The 27,909-nt window shown below is 39.8% G+C and overlaps 1 protein-coding gene across 1 annotated transcript; it reads left to right on the top strand.

Moving 5' to 3' along the window:
• The first annotated feature begins 1,599 nt into the window (after positions 1 to 1,599).
• LOC137295296 (uncharacterized) lies at positions 1,600 to 26,423 on the top strand. Its single transcript, XM_067826610.1, has 13 exons — positions 1,600 to 1,646; positions 2,711 to 2,738; positions 3,441 to 3,584; positions 4,748 to 4,998; positions 6,258 to 6,285; positions 7,140 to 7,283; positions 8,029 to 8,274; positions 10,531 to 10,553; positions 22,230 to 22,289; positions 22,679 to 22,709; positions 23,328 to 23,471; positions 24,772 to 25,011; positions 26,118 to 26,423. Exons 1-13 carry the CDS (start codon positions 1,644 to 1,646, stop codon positions 26,141 to 26,143), a joined length of 1,368 nt encoding a protein of 455 aa, XP_067682711.1. The 5' UTR covers positions 1,600 to 1,643; the 3' UTR covers positions 26,144 to 26,423.
• The last annotated feature ends 1,486 nt before the right edge of the window (positions 26,424 to 27,909 follow it).

The raw sequence follows: 27,909 nt of genomic DNA, 5'->3' as shown, positions 1-27,909 counted from the left end.
ATGTTGTGTACTGGGGCCAGGCAAGCCCGTTGTGACAATGGTGTCGATATCGCTAGAATTTCGTGTCTGAAAAAGTTTCAGCTGAGTCCAAAAACCTAGTGCTTTTGAAAAGATGTTTAATCCATCTTTATCATTCTTAATTGCTGGAATGTTTTGAGTGGGTACTCAGCACTGATAAAAGCGTGTGCGTGTGCGTGTGCGTGTGCGTGTGCGTGTGCGTGTGCGTGAGTAGTAACTACAAATTGTTCTAGTCGTATCGTCACATGTATGACATTTACGGTCTCGTCATATGTGTAACACAAAGGCTTCTGTCACGTCACCTAGCATCACAGGATACACGTATATAGACGAAACACGCTATCATACTATTGTTCAAGAAAAAGATAAAGGAAAAACGAATGATGTCACAAGTAGCAACGGGCCAAGGCTTTGATGATGGGCTGACCGGTGTAAGGGAGGTAACTCTGAGACCACCACCTCAGCGTTGGTTGTTACGCAGTTCAGATATTAACCGCGTCAATGTTGGTTCCATCCCGACATGGATACGTTGTTAATGTGTTTTAATTTTTGTACATAGTTTTGTCTTATTTTTGTCGCAGGAAGTACTCGAATCGTTATCTTCACACCTGGGTTAGGTCTCAAAAAAGAAGCCCGGCATTCCAGAATGAACCCAAAAAGTTCATTTAAATGTAATTTTCACAAAGAGAATTTAGATGAGGAAAACAATAGCCGCTTATTCCTGATATCTATATCCTGTAAGGATACAGCGACGTGTCCCGGCAACAGTCTGTAGTAAACCAATATACGCCATGGGTGTCTTGTATAGACAAAGCGTGTACACTTGTGCTTGCATTATCGCGAAATGTGCATATCTGTTGATTTGCATATCTCCATAGCAACTTGTCGCATATTGAGAGATAAAAGGCTTGAACTTCGACACTGCGACAATGATTGAACAATTATATCGTATGCTTGTTCACAGATACACGGGGAGCAGTCATTGTCAATGGTGAAAACTCATTCAAGTTTATGTTTGTTATGATCACAATTAAAAATATCTACTCTCGAAGTGAAATTATGTAATTGCATCTCATATCGCCCATGCGTTTTGACCTGTATACATTCACATGCAAGAATAAAGAAACCTCTTTAATATGGACCTTATCTTGCAAACCTCGATTATCCGGACACTGTTTATTCCGGAACCGGGCTTTCCGAACACCTTGCGTTACGGACCTCGATTATCCGGACACCTTGTGTTGCAGTATCCGATTTTAAGGACACCTAATTCCCGAACCCGACTGTGCGTGCGTGACAATACCCAATTCATCATTCCATGACATAATTGCCTTCAAAACGACACGAACACCGTTGATAGTATTGCACTGTTTAACTCCCTTATCCATATGGCACAGATTCCACGAGTAATCAGCCTTATTTATCATATACCAACATATGGGACAAATTGATCAATGTGATCATCTCCCAGCGGAATGCTATGACCTGTGATGACCGCGCTACGCTATGCGAACGATTTGTAGCAATGAGTACTCCCTTGGTATATACCCTCAAGGCATCATATACCCTTGAGCTTTCAATGGCTGCATCAAACTAAATGTTGACAGCCCAGGTTCAGGATCAAAATGGTAAGTTTCTTCATATATCTATGTGTATATTCCAACTGTCTACATTAATTAAGATCAAGGGATCGTACTAACTTAATTATATACTCCCAAGATTTAGAGATTTAAGGCTCTAGTTTGATTTGACATGAAACATACAAAAAAAATACATTACGTGTTATTAGGGAACATAAAAATGCACGACTGAGGTAATTTACAGCCCTATTCCTCTGTACATAAATAGTCATTTGTAGGTATGAACAATTACGAACCACACAGGAAATGATCAGAACATTTTCTGACGTCAAGTGCGATTGAATTTAATCCCATAGATTTTAGGTGCACATTTATGATGACATTATGTTGCATGTGTCTTAGTGTTAGATAAGAGACACACCCAAGTTAGTAAGAGGCCTGTCGATTGTATGCTCAGCGATCGGGGCTTCTGATAAGTTCGGTAGACAAGGCCAAACCACTAGGAAGTTCGAGCATATATTTTCTTGATAAACCAGTTACAATGCAGGTTAAAATGGGGTCGTTGTTGTGTTGGGACAAACTGTCCCTCTAACAGCCCAGGGCCCGGTTTCATAAAGCTCTCCTAAGCCTAAGATCTCGTAACCTTTCTCGTAGCATTCGTACCTCATATACTGTAAAACAGGCGGTACGAAAAAAGATTAAGTTTTGTGACACGGGACCCGGTGAGCAGTGTGGTTAATGCATTCGTTCGTTACGTCGAAGGCCCGGGTTCGATTCCCCACATGGGTACAATGCGTGAAGCCCATTTGTGGTGTCCCCTGCCGTGCTATTGCTGAAATCCTGCTGAAACGAGCGGCGTAAAACTATACACACTCAGTCCTTGTACTATCCACCTGTCTAGACTTGTCCCTTGAAGGAAAGAATTACAATACATGCACACCCATGGCATAGTATTCAGTACAACCTTGGAGCAAAGCTTAGTGCCCATGTGGGTATAAGCTGTTGCATAAGAGTATCAAGGTATATGTGTGTATACGTTGTGCTGGATGTACGGCAGAGAATTCCAGTGTGGTTGATAACATTTTATTCTATTCAAATTACATATTTTTCAGAGTCAGTTCACAGAAGAGCAATTATCAGGTACAGTATTTTGTGGGCACAACTATCGACAAATCATAAAGGGTTGGGTCCTTGAAGATCGGGTTAAAGTAGGTCTTCAGTAACCCATGTTTGCATTAGAGGTTCACTGACTTAGTTGACACATGTGATATTGTATCCCAGTTGCATAGGTTGATGCTCATGCTGTTGACCACTGGACTGTTTTCTCCAGGCTCAGTTATTTACAGACCACTGTCATGTACCTGGAGTACTGCTGATTGCGGCGTTAAACAGCAAACAAAATCAAAACGTTGGTTTGGGGAGGGAGGGATAGGGAGGATAGTGACTTGACGTAATATCATTGTTGTACGGCAACAGTCTAAGTAAACCTAGTCTCCGTGTATTTCGTTACACTCCACCACTGAGTCTAACAAAACCTAGTAGAAGGTCTCGTCAGGTAACCTTTGAGCGACCAAAGACCTTTGAGCGACCAATGAACCCGAGACGGTTAAACAGATTTAACCAATCAGACAACGGCTACTATTTAGGTATCGGAGGGACTTTCAAAATATTCAGGTCACTGCATGGTTCTTGGTTTGTCCATACTAAACCTTTGATAGTGGTGGTGCGTGTCCAAGACATTCTAGAATTGAACTAAAACACAATGTCCTGTGCAAATAACATTATACAAAACTCAGGTACCATTCAGCAGTTCATTTAATAATTGCCTCCGCTACACTGTAGAATTTCGGGAAGCCTTCAGTCTGTATGACCGCGATGGCGACGGGTGCATTACGTCGAAGGATCTAGGGGTGACCATCCGATCGCTCGGGGGCGCCATCACAGACGCCGAGCTACAGGTGATGATAGACGAAGTGGACCAAACGAGTACGTGACAACCAGAGTCAATTATACATTCTCATTATCGTCATTATCTGTGTGACATTTATGACGAAAACTGCTACCAGTTCTCGTCACAAGTAGATGACGTCAGATGTTCATTGTATATGTGAACAGCAAAGTTTTAAGGTTGTTTTTGAGAAAGATTTATTATTCATCCACTGAATTTATGAACAAGGCAAGGAATTTTCAACTGACAGACACGTCGCAAACGTTTCCTTTGTCATGAGTTTTGCATTGCTCATACGCCATTTGTAAAATATGATTTCAAGGGCGGGTAACTCTAACCGCTGTAGGGCGGGTAACTCTAACCGCTGCTGTAATGTTGACATCAGGTCATAGACCACACATATGACCCTTCTTTGTACATAGACAGAGATACCTAACTGCTCACAATGACAATTACCGTTCATAAGCTGTAATATCAGGGCAGGCTTCGAATCACAGTTATTTTCCTGCTTTGATATATACAGTGATCATACTATTAATATTGGTCATACGCAGTTCTTGCATGCTGACCAACAATCAGATTGTCACATAGATATCAGCCTGGTACCCATATTTTACGATCAACAAAGGTCACCAGAAGTTTCGAGCATCTATTGTCCGCTTGGGTTCGAATGAGAGCAGCTCCCACATTCATTCAAGTGCAACTCAGCACAGCCAGGTGAGATGACTCCAGTTGGCCAGACACTGTTCCATCAGCCATTTGTTTTCCGTGATCGATCAAAAGACCTCAGATCCAGAGATTTCTTGAGCATGTGCCCTACTTATGTTTTGTGCCCTTGTCCAGATTTCGAGTTATTTAATGATTTGTCATTGTCATTTGAACCCAAACGGACTGTACTATTGCTATAAAGCATCTACGTCGGCCTTGATCTTCGGGAGGAAATAATCTTCATGGGATTCTGGAACTAACACAACAGACAGAATACGGTTTCTACCAGATCATTAGACCAGCACAATATTCTATTACATTTTTCGAGATCATCTTAAAGTTTATATAGTTAATACCCGGGATCTGAGACCACATGTAGTTTTTTTCAATTATTTACACAGCATCTTTCAAACGACACCTTCGATTTTCAGCGTCATTATTGATGATTTCAAAATACAGTGTTACTAAAGTGCTGATTTGCCTCGTCTGGCAGAGAAAGGCTTGCTGAACTTCCCCGACTTCTTGACATATATGGCTCGGGCCCTGCAAGGACTAGAGTCTGAGGAAGAGCTCCTAGATGCATTTGCTGTGTTCGACAAGGATCAGAACGGATACATCAGCGCCGCTGAGCTCCGCCACGTGATGACCAGCCTGGGTGAACGACTCACCGACAACGAGGTGGAGGAAATGATCAGAGAGGCAGACATGGACGGCAATGGCATGATCGCATATAAAGGTGAGGGTGTCAGTGGTGTTTGTTAGTGGTGGTTCATTACGGCGTAGTATGGTGGTCTGTAATGTTGGCGCGTCATTGTGATGTATGGTAGTGGCCATGTGGTTTTCTAAACGAACGTGCGGTGTTGCTATCTTTGGTGTGTCTGAGAAGTGTGTTGCTGCGGTGCGGTGCGGTGCGGTGCGGTGCGGTGCGGTGCGGTGCGGTGGAATTGATGAAACCAAAGTGAACTGAAACACACACTCTCAGAGTAATCACAGCACATACAGCAATGTCTTACTGTTTTCACTTGTCTGATAATGCGATCTATATTGTATGTACCCGTTTCCTCGTTACGTTGCATATGTAAGGCAACACATCTGTCTTATGAAACACACCAAGACATATTTGCCTGTACCATTACAGTTACATACAGACAAGATCATAAATAAAGTGTTATGAGACAATATAAGGTCATGCTATTTTTATTTGTGACTCTCTTGTCAGTTTTTATACCATATGTTGTCGCTTGAATAAACGCTAATGGAGTGTGGTTCTGTGAGATGAGGGATGTGGTGTGTATGTTTGGGATTTTGGATTAAGGTGCGGGATGTGGGTTTTGAGGTGTAGATTTGAGACTTAGAGTCAGATTTGGGTGTGGGTAGGGGGGTTTGGGAGAGGCTGGGGGAGGTAAGAGTTGCGTGTGCGTGGGATCTGAGATTTGGTTTTGGGTTGGGCAGACTTCAAACCACTTCTACCTAGCCCAACACGGTAACACTACTTAAGCTTATAATCAACACAATGGAAAGTGTGAACCTCTACTTCGCTCCAGACTGTCCGTGTCGCAATGCGTATTCGCACGTGTTTGCGTCACATTTCGCTACAATAACTTCTCCCTGCTCTTGTCTTTCCGCATTGCGATAACGGGTATCAGAGTGTGGCGACGTTTCTTTCTCTTTATCTCCACCAGTGTAACCGTTATCATTGCTGAGCCAAGACATGGTACGTACTGTTACACATGGTCCGTGCATTTCGTTTATATTACAAAATAGACATCATCTAGTCATGCCTTTATTCTAAAAACTACTAATTATCATTTTGGTTGAATCCTAGTTACCTACGTGCAAGTAGCGTACAGAGAGCAACGTTTCTGTAGAGGTGATATAAGTTAGTGGTACATATATGCATAATTATGTCCGACTTAACAACTGTAAAAATATTATATATGCATAGACATTCATAAAATACAAATCTCCCATCTGACACCAGGTGTTAACTACATTTTTTTCAGGCGAATTTGTCAGAAAAACAAAGGGCAGGTATGTGTTTCATTTAAACCTTTCATCTTATTTTCATTTTTAAAACATACTTTAAATTTATTTTTCAATCTATATTGTTTTTATTGTATAATGGGAGGTGTTTTATAATTTTAGCACTCACCTCGTTCAACGGAAATCGTCTCAAAGTTCTTCGCTGACATGCTGTACTATCTAAATAGATTATCAGTAAAGTTAATAAACGTTTAACTTATAACAGTGCTTTACAGGTTTTAGCATGTGCTTCGGTGTTGTGACAACTGAGGCACTGTGACCGTTTATAACGATATCAACCCACTACTGTAGTTGATTAGGAATTCTCTTGATATTAAAAGGATCATTTTAAACAAGTAAAACTCACCAAAATAGGTTATTAGGCAGTATTTATAGGAACTTATACAGCAAACAAATGCAAGACTTAGTCATAAGCAGCTAATTGATTGTGATGATTCCTAAAACAGAATCAAGTCGACGTATTTTTTGATTTTACGATTATTCACAGATGCTAGAATCCCAAGTTTTAGTTCTGATTCAACCCGGAATAATATTGCTGGCATATTGCTTAAAGCGGCATAATACCATATTCCTTCACTCACTTGTTCGTCTTCATTATTATTCCTAGTTTCTAAAAAAAAGGGAAACATCAGGAACCCAAATCTCTCACTTGATCAAACGAGGCGGTTCAGTAAACAAGTGTTAAAGTGTTCGCTCGTGACACCGAAGACCAGAGTTTGATTCCCTACATGGGAACACTGAGTGAAGCACACTTCTGGTTTCATCCGCTTCAAGCTACAAGCACCCTAACCCCGAAGCTCACTCACTAGATCAAGAGAGATGAAACCTATTCTCGTGTTCAGAGTACCAGGAAGCGTTCAGTCTGTTCGACAAGGACGGTGACGGCACCATCACCACGGTTGAACTCGGCGACGTCATCCGTAGCTTGGGTGGAGAGGTGACGGAAAGTCAACTAGCAGAGATCGTCAAAGAAGTTGACACCAATAGTAAGACGAGATAGAAAACATTGGTCTCGCTCTTTGCCTTCGTATCTGTATGGAGTGTTGAGAGATATCCATTAGGGTGTTTGTCAGGAAGACAACTGTGTTTCAGCTACAATAGCTTACATATCAATGATAATAGTGTAAATATAAGGTATGAAAGTTATAATCAAATTCTACAATGACTTCAGTTAATACTGGATCGTGATTGGTTAATTCAGAGGTAGATAATCACGTCATACACCTCTGATTTTCCAACACATTATATATTTGTTTAAAATCTGAATACCACGGTTATGGTAGAATGGTGATGAATGTACTGTGTTGGACAATCAGACGTATATAACGCAATTATAATAGCTCTAAATTTTGTATTTAAAACCTCAAGCTCCGCGTTCTGTTTTATGTCAATATAATTTCGTTATATACCACTGATTTTCCAACACGGTATGTTTATCTCCTAATTCACGTTGATACAGATACCCTTTGACCCGAAAAGACCCGGGTAATAATTGGCCTCACTGATTTGGTTGACACTTATCATCGTATCCCAAATGATGCTGATGATGTAGATCACCGGCTTGTCTGGTCTAGACTCGATTAATTATTTGCAGACCCCTCTGTATAGCTAGAATATTGCTGAGTTAAACAACAAACAATTTTAATGGAAATATAACCAACATACATATATGCTGCTGACTAGGGAGGACAAAATGGGAATGTGAATGAAGACTGAGATTATTTCCTTTAGAAAATGGCCGTATCGAGTTTAGCGAGTTTGCAGCGATGATGGCAAACGCGGTGGATGAAAAGCAGTCGGACAGTGAAATATTGAGAGCGTTTAAAGTGTTCGATAAAGACAATAACGGGTACATCAGTAGGTCCGAGCTTCGGCAGGTCATGGTGTCCTTGGAGGGTCAAAAGATCACCGAACAGGAAATCAACGAGATGATCAAGGAAGCGGATTTGGACGGGGACGGCAGAATCAATTACGAAGGTGGGAGGGGCAGCTCGGAGGGAGGAGGGCAGCTGAGTGTGAGAGAAGGTGTGTGTAGTAGTGTTCCAACGTGGTGTGCAGTGCAATGGTGTGGCAGTGTTTTATGTGATGTGAAGTGCATTGGTGTGACAGTGTTGTAATGTGACAGTGTGCTGTTTTGTGCATTGGTGTGGTAATGTAGTAGTGTTCCAACGTAGTGGACAGTGCAACGGTGTGGCAGTGTTGTAATATGACAATGTTTTGTGCATTCGTGTGGTAGTGTAGCAGTGTGACGTGGTCTTTCGTGCATTGGCATGGCAGCCTTGTAATGTAACAATTTTGGTGTTTTGTGCATTGGTATGGGAGTGTTTCATGTGATGTGAAGTGCATTGGCGTGACAGTGTTGTAATGTGACAGTGTGGTGTTTTGTGCATCGGTGTGGCAGTGTTTCATGTGATGTGAAGTGCATTGGCGTGACAGTGTTGTAATGTGACAGTGTGGTGTTTTGTGCATCGGTGTGGCAGTGTTTTATGTGATGTGAAGTGCATTGGCGTGACAGTGTTGTAATATGACAGTGTGGTGTTTTGTGCATTGGTATGACAGCGTTGTAGTGTGACAATGTTTTGTGCATTGGTGTGGTAATGTAGTCGTGTTCCAACGTGGTGTGCAGTGCAACGGTGTGGCAGTGTTGTAATGTGACAATGTTTTGTGCATTTCGTGTGGTAGTGTAGGAGTGTGACAACGTGGTCTTTTGTGCATTGGCGTGGCAGTCTTGTAATGTAACAATTTAGTGTTTTGTGCATTGGTGTGGCAGTGTTTTATGTGATGTGAAGTGCATTGGTGTGACAGTGTTGTAATGTGACAGTGTGGTGGTTTGTGTATTGGTGTGACAGTGTTGTATGGTGACAATGTGCTGTTTTGTGCAATGGTGTGACAGTGTTGTAATGTAACAATGTGGTGTGAAGTAAAGTGTTGTGACAGAGTTGTAGTGTGTCAGCGTGGTGTATAGTTGCATTGTGTGACAGTGTTGTAGTGTAATGATGCGATGTTAAGTAAATTGTGACAATTCAGTATCAATGTTATGTTTTGTGCAATGGTGTGACAGTGGCGTAATGTGGCAGTGTAATGTATATATTTCGTGCAGTGGTGTGACAGTGTTGTAGTGTGGCAGTGTGGTTTTTCGTGCATTGCCGTGACAGTGGTGTAGTGATGTGTCAGTGTAAGTCAATGTAGATATGTTATCAAAAATCCTCTTGGACTTCACCAAGACACAAGCTCTCATCTCGCCCTGCCGCTGATAAAAACAACAGAACTGTAGAGCTTTCACTGTTAATCAGTTTTGTCAGCTATCTCCATTTTCCCGCCTCTGTAACAGTTAGTTGTCTTCTTCTTGTTTGTATCGCATCATCTACCCATACCGATGGCTGTTGATAATCCAGTATCAGTGATGTGTTTTGTGCAATGGTGTGACAGTGGTGTAATGTGGTAGCGTGATGTGTTATTTTCATGCAATGGTGTGACAGAGTTGTAGTGTGACCATGTGTTTTTGTGCATTGGTGTGACAGTGGTAAAATGTGACAATGTGTTTTTGTGCATTGGTGTGGCAGTGGTGTAGTGTGGCAATGTGGTGTTATGTGCATTAGAGTGACAGTGGTGTAGTGTAACAATGTGTTTTTTTGTGTAGTGGTGTGAAAATGGCGTAGTGTGACAATATGGTGTTCTGTGCATTGGTGTGACAGTGGTGTAGTGTCTCACGGTGGCGTTTCGATTGTGCGGCAAATGTTTCACTAAAGTGTTGATCATAATTGAAATATTTTCCATAGCTAATTGAAAGCAGTTAGATACCTTCCTGAGAATTCCTATACAAAATAATTGCTTTGGATAATGCTTTATATAAATTCATTAAGAGTCACATTTTGCCATCTTCTTTTGTTTTCGGACTGTTTTTCTTGTTTACCCAGATGATGTATTGATTTACATATAGCAGGAATTTATCTTGTTGCTCAATGTGATTATGTATGCATGACTATCTTTTATCTAGCCACAGTTCTCTGTGACTGGGGAAATTATATATAATGAAATTGGTTCCGTGCACCACATGACAAATACAATGTTTAAGATGCACATTTGTACAGATATCTAAGATAACCACTATCACTTGCATTTTAAACGAATCAATTGGGGTAGGGTCCCATTTAACTTTGGACTTTACAGCTTGACAGAGAACTATTGCTAACACGCTACGGCCCTGTAACCACACTTACGTGTCTGTTTCAGAATTTGTACGGATGATTGCAACCAAATGACATGTGATGTACTATGACGGATGAAGAAGGCGAAGATCAAAGAGAGTGTTTCATCGTTGTGTGCTGTACCACTATGTGTATTTTTTAGTATTGGTGTTATAAACAGTATAACTATAATCATCTGTCTTGTCCTTGATTGTCACATTGTCGTACATTTGCTGCTGTTGCTGGAGAAAGCATCGAAGGTGGAACTGATGGTACGACTAGTGATATTGTGAATTCAACCCAACGGAGGATGAGTTGCCCTCTGTAGTCTTTCAGTACTTGCTCTGGGTCATGCTCTGACAAGAATTTTTTTTTCAAATTTGCCCACTCCTAAACATTATCCACTAAAAGTTTATATATATATGGTTACATTGAAGATGAAATTCTCCGCTAACTTGGGAGAACCAACTGCAGACCTCATACAGATGAATTGCATCGTGCAATTATCGTGCATGTGAACACTAGTGTTTTGGTGTAATGCTGCGTTAAGAATTCTCCAATTTTCACTGAACTACTGACACTTTTTAACGTTTCGAATTTATTTTACAAGACATCAGTTTATGTGTAAACAGTGCCTTTATATGGAATATTTTGCAAAATTTAGTTTAGAACAGCTGACTAAATGGCTATATTTACACTAGTGAGTCTAAATATTTTACATGTTGGAAAAACAATTCATTCCGTTGGAAAGACGTTTATAACGAACTGCTTTTATATCCGTATATATCATGCATATCATGATGAAAACGTCGTTGTGCTCATAAATTCGGTATCGTTGTAGTTTACATATAGATTTTAAATTGCAACGATGAAAACCTTCACTTTTCTACTTCTGTGCATTTTTAGACTAATTATTGATAATATTTGGTGTCTGATAAATATTTTTTTCATGAGTTCCGAATTAACATCCGAATTTATTTTCATTAACCTAAATCAGAAACAGGCAGAAATATGGCCTAAAGGTCCCAATACTGACATGTACATATACTGAATGTGGGACCCGTTAAGATCCGGGTTACAAGTGGTTTTCAGTAACTAATGCTTGTCATAGGAGACGACTGGCGAGTTTGGATGGTCAGGCTCGCTGACTTGTTTGACACATGCCATCGTATCCCAGTTGTGTAGATCCATGTTCATGCTATTGATCACTGGATTGCCTCGATAATTTACAGATATGTGGAATATTGCTGAGTGTGGCGTAAAACCAAACTCACTTACTGAAGTGGATGTACTGGCTGCTGATATAGCATTTTCAGCTGGTAACATTTTTCAGCTACCAGCCCTGATGCCTGGCTGGGGTAATTCATACGCTGACGACAACAACAACAACAACAACAACAACTTTAAAACGGAAGTGAGAAAATGTTCGAGTGCTGCTTTGACTGCGATTGTCCTAGACAAGGGGGGTTACTCTTTCAGTACTGTTCACCTAAGTGGCCATCAACCACAATCAGCCTGTTCTCGTCTTCTCATTGATCAAAATGCAGGTCCACATCATTTTTTTCTGACAGTCTTTTTACACAAAAGCATGATTGATTAGATTACATGTAAAGACATGGTTATATTAAGAAAACAAAGTTAATCTAGATGTTTTTGTCACTTTGAAAATTATCAATCACGGCGTGTCACTGCCGAGAGACACGTGAATTGAGTCTCCAAAGGTATTTTCAGTGCACCGATAGGTGTTATCAATCATGAAACAACAACGTTGAAGGTCGAATGAGCTTGGGACTCTTTACTATCAACGGGGACAGGAATTTGGGGTGGGGGTCAAATCCTATTTTACGAGTGAGATTTCATTTTTTTAACCCTGGTAATCAAAACAGTAGAGTTCCAAGTCACCTGGGTTATCTCGTACGTAATTATGGATCACCCAGGTTTAATTGTCCACATCAACGTGGGTACGCTCTACAGTTTTCTCTGAAGGTTAAGGGGCGGTGAGGTAGCGTAGTCGTTAAAGCGTTCGCTCATCACGCCGAAGACCCGGTTTGATTCCCAACATGGGTACAATGTGTGAAGCCTATTTCTGATGTCCCCCCGTTGTCATATTGCTTGAATATTGCGGCGTAAAACTAATATCTCAGTCCGAGGTCTAAATTAAGAATGGCGTCACTGTAAATACACTGGTCGTAATTGGTATCCACTTTTTCGTTAAATCTTGCTTGCACGATTTAGTATTTCTATATCCTTACCTTAACGCCATAAATCATTTGAGACCGCTATAAACTCGAACATTACGTACAATATGTATTATAAATCAATACTTTTAGTAGATCAACCTGACGATTTATGTTTCGGCACGAAGACACCCATGAACCCGCCTGTGACTTTAGTATACGAGTATGTATTCAGTAATCCCCATAAAAGTCTTCAGCTGTACCTGTCGATAGAGGCATGAGAAACAAAATACAACAACAACAAAAAAACTTTAACTGAAAATGAGCCCTAATGAGCCCTGTCGAGGGAGATCTAGACTTGCTTTCATTTCAGGCTTTTTTTAATTTGCATAAAGAACTAGCCCCGCAAATTGAAAAACTATGGTTGTTTGTGAGAAGTCCGCACTGGCATCGGTAGTACTGTGGTAAGTGGTATAAATTATATATTTGGAATACAAAGGCTTCCACCCCTGAAAAGAGTGTGTGAGTTATGTATTGCTCTGATGTTAGCAATATTCAAGCATCATCACATTCAAATACACTGTCAGCTTCACACATCGTATCCTCTTGGGAATCAAACTTGGGCATTCGGCCTTGCGAACGAAGATTTAACAGTGGCGAGAACTCTTGCTTTCATGAGGATTAACTGTATGATTACCGCATCTCTCATTATCGCTGAATGAAATATGGACAGACCGATGTGAATACAATATAATAAGCATTATCAGTTATTCATACATAGCCGTTTTTATTCGGGCAAAAGTAAAATATGGCATAATTTTCTGATGCCTGATGCTATAGTAACTACATTGCCGAGTTACCTCCCTTTACCTATGCACGGGACTCGTTTCCAATAGCAAAGCCATTTCTCAGGTCATAAGTTTGTTCCGAATATCATTTGAGTGCTGCATTTTTGTTTCTTCTGTAAATCACATTTGTAGTTATTGTTGCATGCAAGTTATATTTATTCATACATGCAAGGATTTCGTGTTCGTATCTTGCAAACGTATTCGGAGGTCAGTTTAGTGGGGCTTTGTAGGGGAAATTTTAAGATAACACTCTTCTGACGTAATTTCGAAACCTCAACATGTACATAGTTTAAAAACACGTTTGTCTACAACCCAGGGCCGTCCAGCATTACGAACGGCCCAGGAATATCCCGGGCATTACGGGTAGATAAGAAAGGGTGGTGAGAAGAAGGAGGTAGTGTTGACTGAGGAGGGTTGATATTGACCCGTCAGTGACGTGGGCACCATACCAACATTGCCCGTAAATCACACAGACTTTTAAAGCATTCCCTGACCCCGACAGTAAGCTTCATACGATGTCATCTCCCTACACTAACCACCCACGGACCTGATAACCCTCTTTCGAAGTGTTCCCTCGTAAGTGACCTTGGCACCACCTTGTCATGGGGTCCCCACAAGTTTATAGATCTGGAATAGTAAAACTTACTCTCCTACATTCCTGTGTTCGCTGCGATATTAAGATAGACCCATTAAATGTGTGTCCATTTAGGTTACTTTAACTACATTACTGACCGGTTCAACAAGAAACAATTCAATCACTGGTCCTTGTGACGTGCGCACTATTCACACTGGGGTAAACAATAAAGTCTTCCCGTAGAAATTGGAGAAAACATTACAACGTTATGGAAACGCTACTTACTGGACTCGAGGCAGTCGAGGAAACACTGTAATATACTTAGCGCAAACGTTATACCTGACCTGAATAAATAGGCTTGTCCAGTTCTCTATGGTAATAATAAATGATTTAAATGCTAATTTAATAAAAATATAAATAACAGACTGGTGTGCTGTTCGCTTATATTTAGACTTGCCTCTTTAATGGATAGAACTTTCATAGAAGCATGGACTTGGCATTCAGTACAGCCTAAGAGCAAGGCTTCAGTGTGAAACACATGATGGAATAATGAAATAACCATTCTTGTTTGTATTTCCTTTATAGACACAATGTAACATGGGTTTGTATTTTCTATTGCTCTGCAGTATTGATGCTATATCAGAAAATAGATCAGTGTGTACTGACTCACGAACTGTAAGAACTTGAATAAACACCTTATTGTCAAATGTAACAAACTTCTGTAAACACGACAAGAAAAGTCCCGATAATGTCCGAATAGATACAAATAAAAACCGATTTTCAATACACGCACGTATACACAATAGCAGCAACTATGGGTTTTCAAGAAGGACAAGTGGAATCCAGTGTTTAACAAAGTACTTCTTTGTCCTGTGTATTACAAATCAATGAATGATCCTACTTGTCTGTTAGATAACATTCTCTTTGTTTGTACTGAATTATTTGCACATAAAATGATAACACGATTGTCTGGAATATTGATGTGTCAATCATACGGTTGGGTCGAATGTACGGCTGTGTCGAAGCAAAACTTCACTCTTTGGTCATCATTTTGTGGCTGCGTCAAACTTCGGATTGCTCGCTGTATTTACGCAGGTCTCTTCAACTACGAAACAACGGGGTTTGACTGCATATACTGAACAGCAAAAGAAACGCAAGTTTCGAAAAAAAATGAAATCTAACGAAAGTAAGCCTTAACATTTATGTCCTCGATTTAAAAGCTTGATAAACACCACAAGTTACGTTTCCTTTGCTTTTCCTAAGTGACATTATTATTTGTTGAAGACGAGTTAGGACTTTGCATGTTTTTAAATGTGAAAATGATATGTGTGACTCACCCAACCGTAAACCTGCAAACTTAACAGTTATATCTGATACAAAGATACAGGTTGTGTAGTGTTGAAAGTCAACTTGCTAAATCAGCTGTAACGAATCACCATGCTTTCTACCCTGAACATAGGTTTTCTTTGTGTTCAAGCAATCTACAACGTGCCCTTTAGTGTGTTCGGAGATTCAAGTCGGATCATGCTGTGATAAGTAGTTCCGTTTTTAACATGGCGGTATCTAGATTTAATTATGCTTGAAAGGATTAAATACTCGGGGGATTGGTTGACCCTGGGGCGCCGAGATGCGCTGGGGTAGGTCCGGTCATGGTGTCACGGGATGACAGTGGTGGTACGTGGTCTTGTGCACGGCGTACAGGTCACAGGTCACAGTTGAAATTAATCCACGTCGGTCATGAAGTGGAGATATGTATGGCTGCATTAGTTTGACTTCTGAGACTGACCACTGTCCAGCCACGCACTGAAGCAACCAGCGTCACTTAAAAAAAAACCAATTATTGATCAAAATCTGGATCTGTTGTTAATGGGTACCCGGTAGAACTACGTGGTAACCGTCGATCCCTCACAGGCTGTATGGTTTTACACACCAGAAGTTGTTAATTATGAGGCGTACAAACAATACTTTATGATGGACTACTCTCGTTCGAGCAGCTATATGTTCGGATGTCCAGGAGTTTCAAATTTATTGAATAATGTTATTGTACATATTCCCTCAATTCACATGTTAAGGCAACTTTTAGAATATGAATTATATCATGAATAAAATGCAGCCCTGTTTGCCCCAAACATGACGAACACCTTTCCAGTCGACCCTTCCCCACACACCCACCTCCAACCCCGTAACACACAAACACATACACACAAAGACAGACACACACGCACGCACGCACGCACGCACGCCCCCCCCCCCCCACCACCACCACCACACCCCCCACCACACACACACACACACCTCCCCTAAACTAAGCCCAAATGCTAACTTCTAGAGATGCACATACGCCTATTTATTAAATAGCTTTTGGTACCCAAACTAAACAGAAATACATTCAATAGAGTCAACGCAAGTCTAGATACTACTGATCCGGTGTCTCTTAGGTTCTTTGTAGTATATGTTATTATGGTAATAAAACGTATTTTTCTTTTAAAATTGTCTACTGAAAAAGTGATGTCATAGGACATCATATTCTCATCGTAAATCTGTTAGTGTATATTTTGAAACAGCCGTTAAGAGGAAAAGAACTGAAAACCACGTGACCTCATTTCTCACGTTGTTTATTTTGAATGTTCAAACAAGCCTGTCGCATGACCCAATGTGTCTGCGCAGGGAGCCGATCCACAACCCGTACTACAGGTAAATTCTGTCGCATTGCGGGAAAATTGAACCAATCAGACGCAAAAGAATGCGTGACGTGTCACACCCTGTGAACTTTGATCGAACTTGTGTGATGAATGGGACAGGCAAGCGTGTGACTGGGGACAGTTCTGGCGGGAAAACGCGAGCCGCAGACAATTATTAAGGGGTCGGTATGTGTGTGTTCTGAAGGGGGTTGGGGGTGGGGTCATGTTGGAGACCTTGCTTGTGGCATCTTGGGAGAGAAGGATTGTGTGTCTTGATATGAATGGCGACTTTGCCTTCCCACTGTTTGAGGGACTGTTTAAATTAGAGAAAGTAATCATTTATTATGGTTTGAGGAGTGATGGTGACTTTAAGACTGGTGTGTGTGTGTGTGTGTGTGTGTGTGTGTGTGAGTGCATGCGTGCGTGTGTGTGTTGGATGGGGTAGAAAGGGTGTGTGGGGGTGGGGGTGGGGGGAGGGCGGTGTCTCCAACCTCGTTATTTGGGTAGGCTGTTCCATCTATTTAGTACACACGGAATGAGGGTGGGATTGTGTGTGTGTGTGTATGTGTGTGTGTGTGTGCGTGCGTGTGTGTGTGTGCGTGTGTGTGTGTGTGTGTGTGCGCGCGTGTGTGTGGAGGTGATGGTGGGGTAAATCAGGTAAATTAGATCTGTAACATTTTTTACACACGTTGCACCTATCATCTGTCACATGTGTGCTACAGATGTGTCACAGATATGTGTACGATTGCTTTCCTGCATGAGTCATGGTCAGTCTGTGCTCGCATGTCTGTGTTCGCATGTCAGTAAAACATGGAAACATGTATTATTATTGGGACAATATATTATGGCTAGACAGTTTAAAAGTCCGTCCTGATGTTTAAAAGCCCGTATTTTGTGAGATGTTTACCTGTTTATCAAAAGCATTTTAAAAACATACACTCAACAAAAGAAGTAATGCTTCGTGTTTGTTGTTATTGTGACAAAATGTTATGGCTAGACATTTCAGAAGTACGTTCTGATGTTTACCTTCTAGCACCAGCTTTTAAAAAAGCCCTTTAAAGACATTGTGTACGTTGAAGCACATTACACCTCGTAGCTTACGTCCCAAACCAGACAATTCCTCCTAACGCTGGCTCAACACACACTTAAGCCGATACGGTGCATTCACAGCCGGTGTAAAACTATGCTTAAAAGCTGCTGCTAAATACTTGCTAAACCGGTATTACAGATCACAAAGAAGATACAGGTCAACATCACGTGGCTGACACAAAAATATACATCAATTTGCCCTGCTTGACTAAGTGAATATAAACATTTATTCAGACTAGCATATTAGGACAAGCATCGGATCGTTTAGGGATTTCACAATGCAGTTGTACAAGTCGAGATGAAATTAGATTTTCTTTATTTACATTGACATCTGTCCCATACACGTTCAGGGAATCTCATGCAGTTTAAAGTGAGGAAAGTGCATTCGAATGCATTGTGCTAATGTATGCTGCTGCATTATGCCTGCAGTTGATGTCTTCCCGGAATTTATTGACTTTCGGCTGTGAATATCTGTTAATTTCGCCCACATGATGAAGTTGCGTGTGCGGTGTTTTAGTTCAGTGTGTATTAAAAGTGGAGGAGTGCCTTGCACATGTTCTGTTTTCCCGTTGTTGCTGGATATAAAAAGCTGCCCGACTGCCGTATCCATGGAAAATGTACAATATTCCTGTTATAAACTATACAGAGTTGCATGGACTATAGGCATGTCAAGTGCACACGAGTTAACATCAACCTCTTGTGGGCACCATATAGATACGTGTATAAAGTAAGATAAAGACACGAAGTGTGTGTAGTTTTACGCCGCAACAGCAATATTCTTGCTATGTGGTGGTGATCTGTAAATTATTGAATCTGGACCAGACAATGATCAACAGCATGTGAATTATCATCCAAGTCTGCGAGTCTGACCACCCATCCCGTTTCTTCGCTTCTTACGACAAGCATGGGTTACAAATGATTAGTTCTAATCAGATATTAGAAGACTGGCATGAAGCATAGCAACATGCGGACATGACTACTGGCACGTGTATACAGTAACACAAAGACACACGTATACAGTAACATACAGACATGACGTATGGACACGTGTATACAGTAAGACACTACATGAAGTATAGACACATGTGTACACTAACATACAGACATGAAGTATAGACAGGTGTGTACAGTAACATACATACATGAAGCATGGACAGGTGTGTACAGTAACATACAGACATGAAACATGGCCAGGTGTGTACAGTAACATACTGACATGAAGTATGGACACGTGTGTACAGTAAGACACTACATGAAGCATAGACACATGTATACACTAACATACAGACATGAAGTATAGACACATGTATACACTAACATACAGACATTAAGTATAGACAGGTGTGTACAGTAACATACAGACATGAAGCATGGACACGTGTATACAGTAAGACACTACATGAAGTATAGACACATGTCTACACTAACATACAGACATTAACTATAGACAGGTGTGTACAGTAACATACAGACATGAAGCATGGACAGGTGTACACAGTAACATATATTAAGTATAGGCACCTGTATACAGTAACATATAGACATGAAGCATGGACAGGTGTACACAGTAACATATATTAAGTATAGGCACTTGTATACAGTAACATATAGACATGAAGCATGGACAGGTGTACACAGTAACATATATTAAGTATAGGCACCTGTATACAGTAACATATAGACATGAAGCATGGACAGGTGTACACAGTAACATATATTAAGTATAGGCACTTGTATACAGTAACATATAGACATGAAGCATGGACAGGTGTACACAGTAACATATATTAAGTATAGGCACTTGTATACAGTAACATATAGACATGAAGCATGGACAGGTGTACACAGTAACATATATTAAGTATAGGCACCTGTATACAGTAACATATAGACATGAAGCATGGACAGGTGTACACTGTAACATATATTAAGTATAGGCACCTGTATACAGTAACATACAGACATGAAGCATGGACAGTTGTACACAGTAACATATATTAAGTATAGGCACCTGTATACAGTAACATATAGACATGAAGCATGGACAGGTGTACACAGTAACATATATTAAGTATAGGCACCTGTATACAGTAACATATAGACATGAAGCATGGACAGGTGTACACAGTAACATATATTAAGTATAGGCACTTGCATACAGTAACATATAGACATGAAGCATGGACAGGTGTACACAGTAACATATATTAAGTATAGGCACTTGTATACAGTAACATATAGACATGAAGCATGGACAGGTGTACACAGTAACATATATTAAGTATAGGCACCTGTATACAGTAACATATAGACATGAAGCATGGACAGGTGTACACAGTAACATATATTAAGTATAGGCACCTGTATACAGTAACATATAGACATGAAGCATGGACAGGTGTACACAGTAACATATATTAAGTATAGGCACCTGTATACAGTAACATATAGACATGATGTTATGACACGTTTATGCAGTAACATATGGACATGAAGTACATACACATGTATACAGTAACACACAGACAGGACGTATAGACACGTGAATACAGTATCGCCCATGTATAGGGAAATGTTAACTAGATTCCTTAGAATAGATAGTACTTTACACAACACTATTGTAGATAATTTAAACATCTACATATATTCCCACAGTAATCTATATTCATCCATATCAATACGGATCTATACATATTGTACGGCCGTTTGTATAACAAATATGAACATCAGACATTAATATTTTGATTAGGATCAATGTTGCTATTTCTGTTACATGTTTGGCCACAGTCCTTCGCGGAAATGTATATAGGTTTAGGTACGAAAACGAGGCAAGGAAACAAAGCTTATATAGTCAAAGTTTACTGTGTCTTGTTTGTTTACACAACACTTAACAGGGCTGTGGGATAGTCTAGTGGTTCACGTGTTCGTTCCTAACGCCACAAACGGGTCCTATGTCTCACACGGATACAGTGTGAATATAAACTTATTGCTGGATTATTTCTAAAAAGGGTGTAAAAACTCACTTAACTCTATGTCAGTTATATAGCAATGGCGAAGTCTTGAGCAAACAAATAATATTGGTTTGGTGTTGACAAACCAGTAAACATAATGGCGGCAAACTGGGATTTGAACCCATAGATATAGTTTTCTGGTATGCTGAGGGACGCGACTCTTTGCCTGAGACTACTAGGCCAGTCATATCCATTAACATCATATCAAAGGGCTAAGTCATACCACAGCTAGTTATATATGCACTTACAACTTACAACACGTTGATTGAATAACAATATGCATACATATTATGAAATAAACAAGAACAACGCATTTATAGGTATAACTGCATGTCTTCGTATACACATATCCTATACTTAATATACAGAACATAATCGCCAAGGGGGCATTTCAGGCCAAATGCAAAATAGTAGCTGTTGGGCACATAGCGTAAACAATTGTTAACTTTTACTGTATTTATATTTATTTAGTCGTCTCGTTATGGTACTTAGTACGATTGCAATATCAAACCTGACAATTTAAGTCTGCTCAACAATGATGAAAGTAATCAATACACACCTTGACGGCAGCTTTCTGAGGGTTTTATTTAGTTAAAAGTGCTTAATTTGGACGTCATCCTGCCACAGAATGGATCACTTACCAAACTCTGCCGTCTTGTATGACATTAAATATCACTGATACTGATAAATGATGAGTCGTAAATGTCTTTGATATTTTTTTTCAAAAATATCCCTCAAATAATTTCAAATATGCAACCTTGGATTGCGTTAACAAGAAATTAATATATGCATTAGAGGGTAACTTAATCAATGTATTAAATATATGATGTATCTGAACGTCCTCAAATCAACGGCATTTATGTCTCTCTCTATATTTCACTAAAATGAATTCGAGAAGGAGAGATTAATTCAGAAACGTCAGAAAGCTTTTTTCTCTGTGTCCTCAGGGCAACGTTCACATCGCGAAATGTTTTTGTGGGAATGTGAACTGTAATGAGGTCAGTTTACATTTGATCATGAAAGAGATATCAGTGAATACCAATCTATGTCAAGAAACAATAACATCATAGTTCGAACATCAAATACATACTTATATTCATCATGTCAAATTATGTTGACGACGGAATAGTTTAAAGCGACATTTTATAAGGAAACTCTTCCCTCTCCTTAGATGAATGTAATTTAATAACCGAAGTGGTATACCAAATGTTCAAATGCATGATAACAATAACATCATGATAACAATAACATTTCATGTGTCTGTGGGTATGGTGACGTTTGATGGGTTATGCTTTGCTATGTACTCGGATGAACGGATAGTAAGCTGGATACCTGTATCAACGATCAAGTTGGATGTTGCCCAAGGCACATATGAGCAACGTTCAACAGCTTAGTTGTGGTCGATATTCACAGCGGGACATCATGGTACGTATAACGCCTGACCTTTGATATGTATTTTATCTTATGCATAATTATATTAATGCATATAGTTGTAAACAATACTATGATTAAGAGTGCTATTTGTTGTGAATATGTCGTTGATGATAAAATGTCATTTCCCCGTTGACAGAGAGCCCATCTGGCAGTGTCAAAGTTTGAAATATCAAGCCTGGTTGTCAAACATGTTTTGATGTAAGCTCAAGTTTTGAGAGGATTTGTGTCAGATCGTCTTCTCCGCAACAAATTGGAGTTTAAGACTTCTTACAAACTGGAAGGTATTACATTCTATAATATAAATGCTGTATGTCAGTGATACCGCCTTGTTATTAATTTACTTGTTACTTACGTTGAGGAGAAATAATTTGTCATTGCAGACAGAACATTTGACACAAGAACAGATTTCAGGTAAGTGCGAGTATGTTGTGTAGCTGTTATTCATGCAGTGGTAAATGAGCGGTTGCTCTCTGGCGTGTGCGAATGTGTGCGTGCGTGCTTGCGTGCTTGCGTGCTTGCGTGCTTGCGTGCTTGCGTGCTTGCGTGCTTGCGTACGGGAATTGAGTTTAATGTAGCCGTGGTCAGTATTTATGTTATATGTGTCAGGTAATATTTGTGGAATGTAATGCATGTCTTTACGTTCAACGAAAAAGAATGTGGTGCTGACGAAGCCATCTGGGGAATCGAAACTTGGTCGTCGGTGTGACGAGCGAACGGTTGAAGCACTTGGCTCACCGTCCTTGGACAGGTCAGAACTGTTGTAAAGTAAAGTAAAGTAAAGTAAAGTAAAGTAAAGTAAAGTAAAGTAAAGTAAAGTAAAGTAAAGTAAAGTAAAGTAAAGTAAAGTAAAGTAGCCTAGTGGTTAGAGTGTTCGATTGCCCACATGGGTACAATGTGTGACGCCAATGTTCTGGTGTCCCCCGCCGTGATATATCTGGAATATTGCTAAACACGGCGTAAAACTAATCTAACTCACTCACTCACTTATTATAGAATCATGATTTTGATTATTCGATGACATCATTACAGAATTCAAAGAGGCGTTTGATCTTTTTGACAAAGATCGAGACGGGACAATTACTACTATGGAGTTGGGGACCGTGATGAGGTCGCTTGGACAAGAACCATCACAAACAGAACTGCAAAACATGATTAGAGAAATAGATGCTGATGGTAAGGTGTTAGAAAGAGACATGACTCTATACTGCGCAACAAGCACGTCTTCACTCACATTAACACATCTTTTCAGTCTACAGAAACATCTTGTGAACTCAGACTTCGTTATAAACAATAGTCTTGTACGATAATTTGCACTCTTGGAACGGCCTTAAAATATACATATCTGTATCGTCATTCCACAGGCCACCATGACCCGTGATGGTCCCGGGGTAGAATAGGCCTTCAGCAACCCATGCTTGCCATAAAAGGCGACTATGCTTGTCGTAAGAGGCCACTAACGGGATCGGGTGGTCAGGCTCGCTGACTTGGTTGACACATGTCAGACCACCATACATTATGCCTGGTAAAAGAAGTTATACGCCCAGTACGCATGGTAGCTGAACATGAACCCAGCAGGAAGTGATTATGATGGATGTATATACTGAACAGCAGAAATATTATAAACGATTCATGTTCAGTTTTACCAGTCATATTTTCTGAAACCCTCAATCTTGGTGATTAAGCAATATATGCAATACGATTTTGATAGATAGACCAGATTAGATTGTCATTATTTTACAGACAGACATTTTTATTCCAAAACCGAGGCCATTGGCCCAAAATACATTCTTGGATTAGCTTTCAGAATCAGCGCAAAAGTACACAATAGAGATCATGGGTTATTCCGTGCAAGAGCTGTCATGAGTATAAACGTATAAGTGATATACACATATATCACACACGCATTTCATGTGCAAGGGCAAATCTAGGTTTACACACCCTACATAAGAACTGACAAGTATCACAGACACTACCCTAATCTCATACCATAGTATTTATAAAAGACGTATGGGATACTAATGTTACACACAAACAGCAACTGGTATTGGTTTTCCGCGACAGATAACCTATCCATGGCAAAAAGGGCAGTGCAGCCTTAAATATTCTGTTCCATCATGACAACCTGTTTCTACTACAAGTCCATAATTTCAACATCTAAATCTTGTGATGGAGACCTAATACGAATAGAAAGATCCGATGATAAATACAATTGAACATTTGATAATATGGAATTACCTGTGATATGTACAGATATCACACACACATTTCATGTGTAAGGGCGATTCAGTTCATACACCTTAAATAGGAACTAACCAAAATTATAGACAACACTTAGTTGATGCCTTAATATTTATGAAAGACCGATGTTATACTAATGAAACATGCACACATATAATGCATTTGATTACCTTCGTATGTGCGCGTCGTAATGACCAAAGAGACATGGAGTACTAGTAATGTTGTTTCCTTTCAGGTAACGGTTTGATAGATTTCCCTGAATTTCTGGACATGATGGCCAAACGTATGAAATCTGACGCCGATGACGAGATTAGAGAAGCATTCCGAGTGTTCGACAAGGACGGCAACGGTTTCATCAGTGCAGCTGAGTTGAGGCATGTCATGACAAACTTGGGCGAGAAGTTGACGGACGAAGAAGTCGACGACATGATCAAGGAAGCGGACACCAATGGCGATGGACAAGTAGATTATGATGGTAAAATTGTTATCATGATTGCCTGTCCGCAGAATGAAAGCTTAAAATTCTTAAACAGGACCGCAATAGATATTAACCCCATATACTACTATAACAAATGTTTAACGGCAAACATAGAAATGACATTTGAAATAAAACTGTAGTACGCTGCCGGGCAAAATATGGTATACACACATAGGTATTGGTTAGACATATGAGAAACGAGGAACGTATTTTCAATGGTTATATAATTGGAATAGGTATCCGATACACCATTGAAAAGGTAGGGGATCTTCCAAGTGGCGAGCATGCCACTAGCCAGTGCATATGAGAAGAAGTAATGTAGTGGACTAATGTGTCACATTTACCTTCATTCCTCTTTATCATCTGTTTCCTCTTTGTTCCCATCATTTGTAGTTTATCAGTCTTGTAAATCAAATGTCCCCAACATCTTTTGAATGTAATATGTCTTTGAGACCTTAAGTTGCAGTGCTCTGGACGACTGTTTTCAACCGAGTAACATTTTGATTGCTTTTGAGCCGGTGTGTTCAACAGTACATGTTGTATTGCTTTGTAGTATTTTAATGACTTTACAGAATGATAGTGCAACTGAGCACGTACATAAATGATTTGCTAAACTTACAGGTAGGATATCACGAAAATTCAACTGCATTAATTGTGTTCTCACATTCTGTTGCTGTTATATGGGCATATAAATGGAATGTACGGTGCTGGCGCTCAATGATTCGATACTACCAATCAAAAGAGTACATGCAGAACAGTTCTAGATCCGTGAAATGCGAGAGATAATTCAACTGCTCGATTAGAAACACATAATACATTTCAAAGACAAGAGAAAGTCCTGAAGCAATAAGGTTTGGTTAGAATGTTTTATTTCTAAATGTGTCTACATTATACTCAGATCTCATTTAGGATATTTATTCTAACATCAGCCATGACAATTAATGAATTAGAAATACAGCTAGACTTGAAAAATATACACTAAATCACTGGGTCCAATGCCTTCTGGACCTTCTCAAGTTTGGCCAACGCGAGTGCTGTATAAAGAGTGCCATATATTTACATTCATATATATTTACATTACATTGTAAATATTGTTCTTGCAGAATTCGTGAGGATGATGAAGAACTAGTGCCGTTCTGTGCGTCTTCATACCAGCTCGTTGTGTGTTTAGCCATGTGCTTCATTTTGAGTGTATATACTTGTGGGTCTTGTACCCTATCCGTCACAGAGAACGCGGGATGTATATTCGAGCACTGAGTGTGATTATCATCTATAAAAACATACTTCCATTCCGTCATACAATTAAAACGGTCAAAGGTCTTCTGTCTTGCTGAAGTTACACAAAATTAATATCCATGTGTACAGTTTACTGAGGGTTGTTGTGGAATAAATATACGTTAAAATGTTTACTTGATGTCAAGTAGTTGTTCTTCTCGTTCCTTATACTATATTCCTTATGTTTATTACCCCGATACACATTAAGTTAGTGACTTGTATTTCCAACAAAACTGCTCACATTATTTCTTCCGGACTACATCAACTCTGTGCTGCTGTACTTCAATCTTCTGTTCTACTTGAGTTTTGCTCTACCTCAGTCTTCTGTTCTATTGAGACTAGTGTGTGTTTGGGAGTGCTAGGTTCATACACATGCGCCTTATTGAATAGACTACCATGGTGTTTACACTGACAGTTATGATACCAATAATTCTGGAAATACTTTGCCAACTGTGTCCACACCCACCAAGCCTCTTGTAGAAACAACATAAATGGATGCCCTACGTGTTTAGTATCACTATAATCATGATAGACAGTATATGACACACATACAAATACCATGCTCCAGCCATACCACATGTGAGAGTTCAAACTGACATATGTGACTTTGTAGGGTGCATATATATATCCAGACACCTCGAATAACTATTATTCACATTGGTCATAACAATTTTACTGTGTATAGAAAGTTAACATTGCAAGTTTGAACCACACCATAGCGATTTAAGCCACGCATTACAGGTTTCAATGTAGCCTTTGTGCTGCCAGCAAAGGCTTGGCATTACCGATCCAAATGCTTACACACTTACTAAGTCTCCAGCATAGACTTACACAGTCACAAAAGACGTGCTCTCTCTTTCATTGTCAACATTACCGTTACAACTGTTTTTTTCTTACCTGAATCATAGCAGTCTATGATCTATAGAGACTTTGCTAAAGGGTGTATAAATGTTGGAGCATACAGAGAACACAGACAGGCAGTCTGCCATTTTGGGTTTGTATTCTAACAGCTACACCTGTGCAAGTAGCACCTGTAGACACGATGGTAAGCAGAGAATTTACTTTGAGTTTCGAAACGTTAATAATGCGCTTAGATACATAATTAATGTGTGAACATTTATATGTGTTAACGTGCATATTTAAAGTGTAACGTAGGTGTCAATAACCTTGTCAGACACAGCTGACGTAATGCAATTTCTCATTTGTTTTAGCAATCTGAACACGAGCTAACGGAGGAACAGCTTGAAGGTAATGGATTTGATACCAATTGTCTAAATAAGCAGAACGGATCTTCATTCTGTTAACGCTATTGACTCCATTATCATGACGAGCTACAATGCAATCTTAATATATCGTTTTGAGGTCATATTAATATGAATAGGATATGATATGATATGCTATCTGTTTCTCTATGAAAATAAAGGTATACATATTCGTATTCAAGTGTACCACTACCAGTACATGTGACCCTGACCTTCAGGCATATACAACTTAATTGTTCATGACATTGATCTGATTGTAAATACAGACGACGAAACTATTTCCCTACACTTTCCTAAAGTATGGTCGTCTGTACCATCCCGACCATATCGGATGTATATGATTGTTTGTCTGTTTACC

This window comes from Haliotis asinina, chromosome 8 (assembly GCF_037392515.1).
Source record: "Haliotis asinina isolate JCU_RB_2024 chromosome 8, JCU_Hal_asi_v2, whole genome shotgun sequence".
Lineage (NCBI taxonomy): Eukaryota > Metazoa > Mollusca > Gastropoda > Lepetellida > Haliotidae > Haliotis > Haliotis asinina.
The sequence above is the reverse complement of the archived record's forward strand: the minus strand, read 5'-3'. Positions and strand labels throughout refer to the sequence as shown.

Excerpts from the sequence above, each read along its gene's own strand:
- LOC137295296 (XM_067826610.1), top strand. Across the intron at positions 6,286-7,139 it reads GTCAGAAAAACAAAGGGCAG|AGTACCAGGAAGCGTTCAGT; the intron begins GTATGTGTTTCA and ends TCTCGTGTTCAG. Across the intron at positions 23,472-24,771 it reads TAGAGAAATAGATGCTGATG|GTAACGGTTTGATAGATTTC; the intron begins GTAAGGTGTTAG and ends GTTTCCTTTCAG.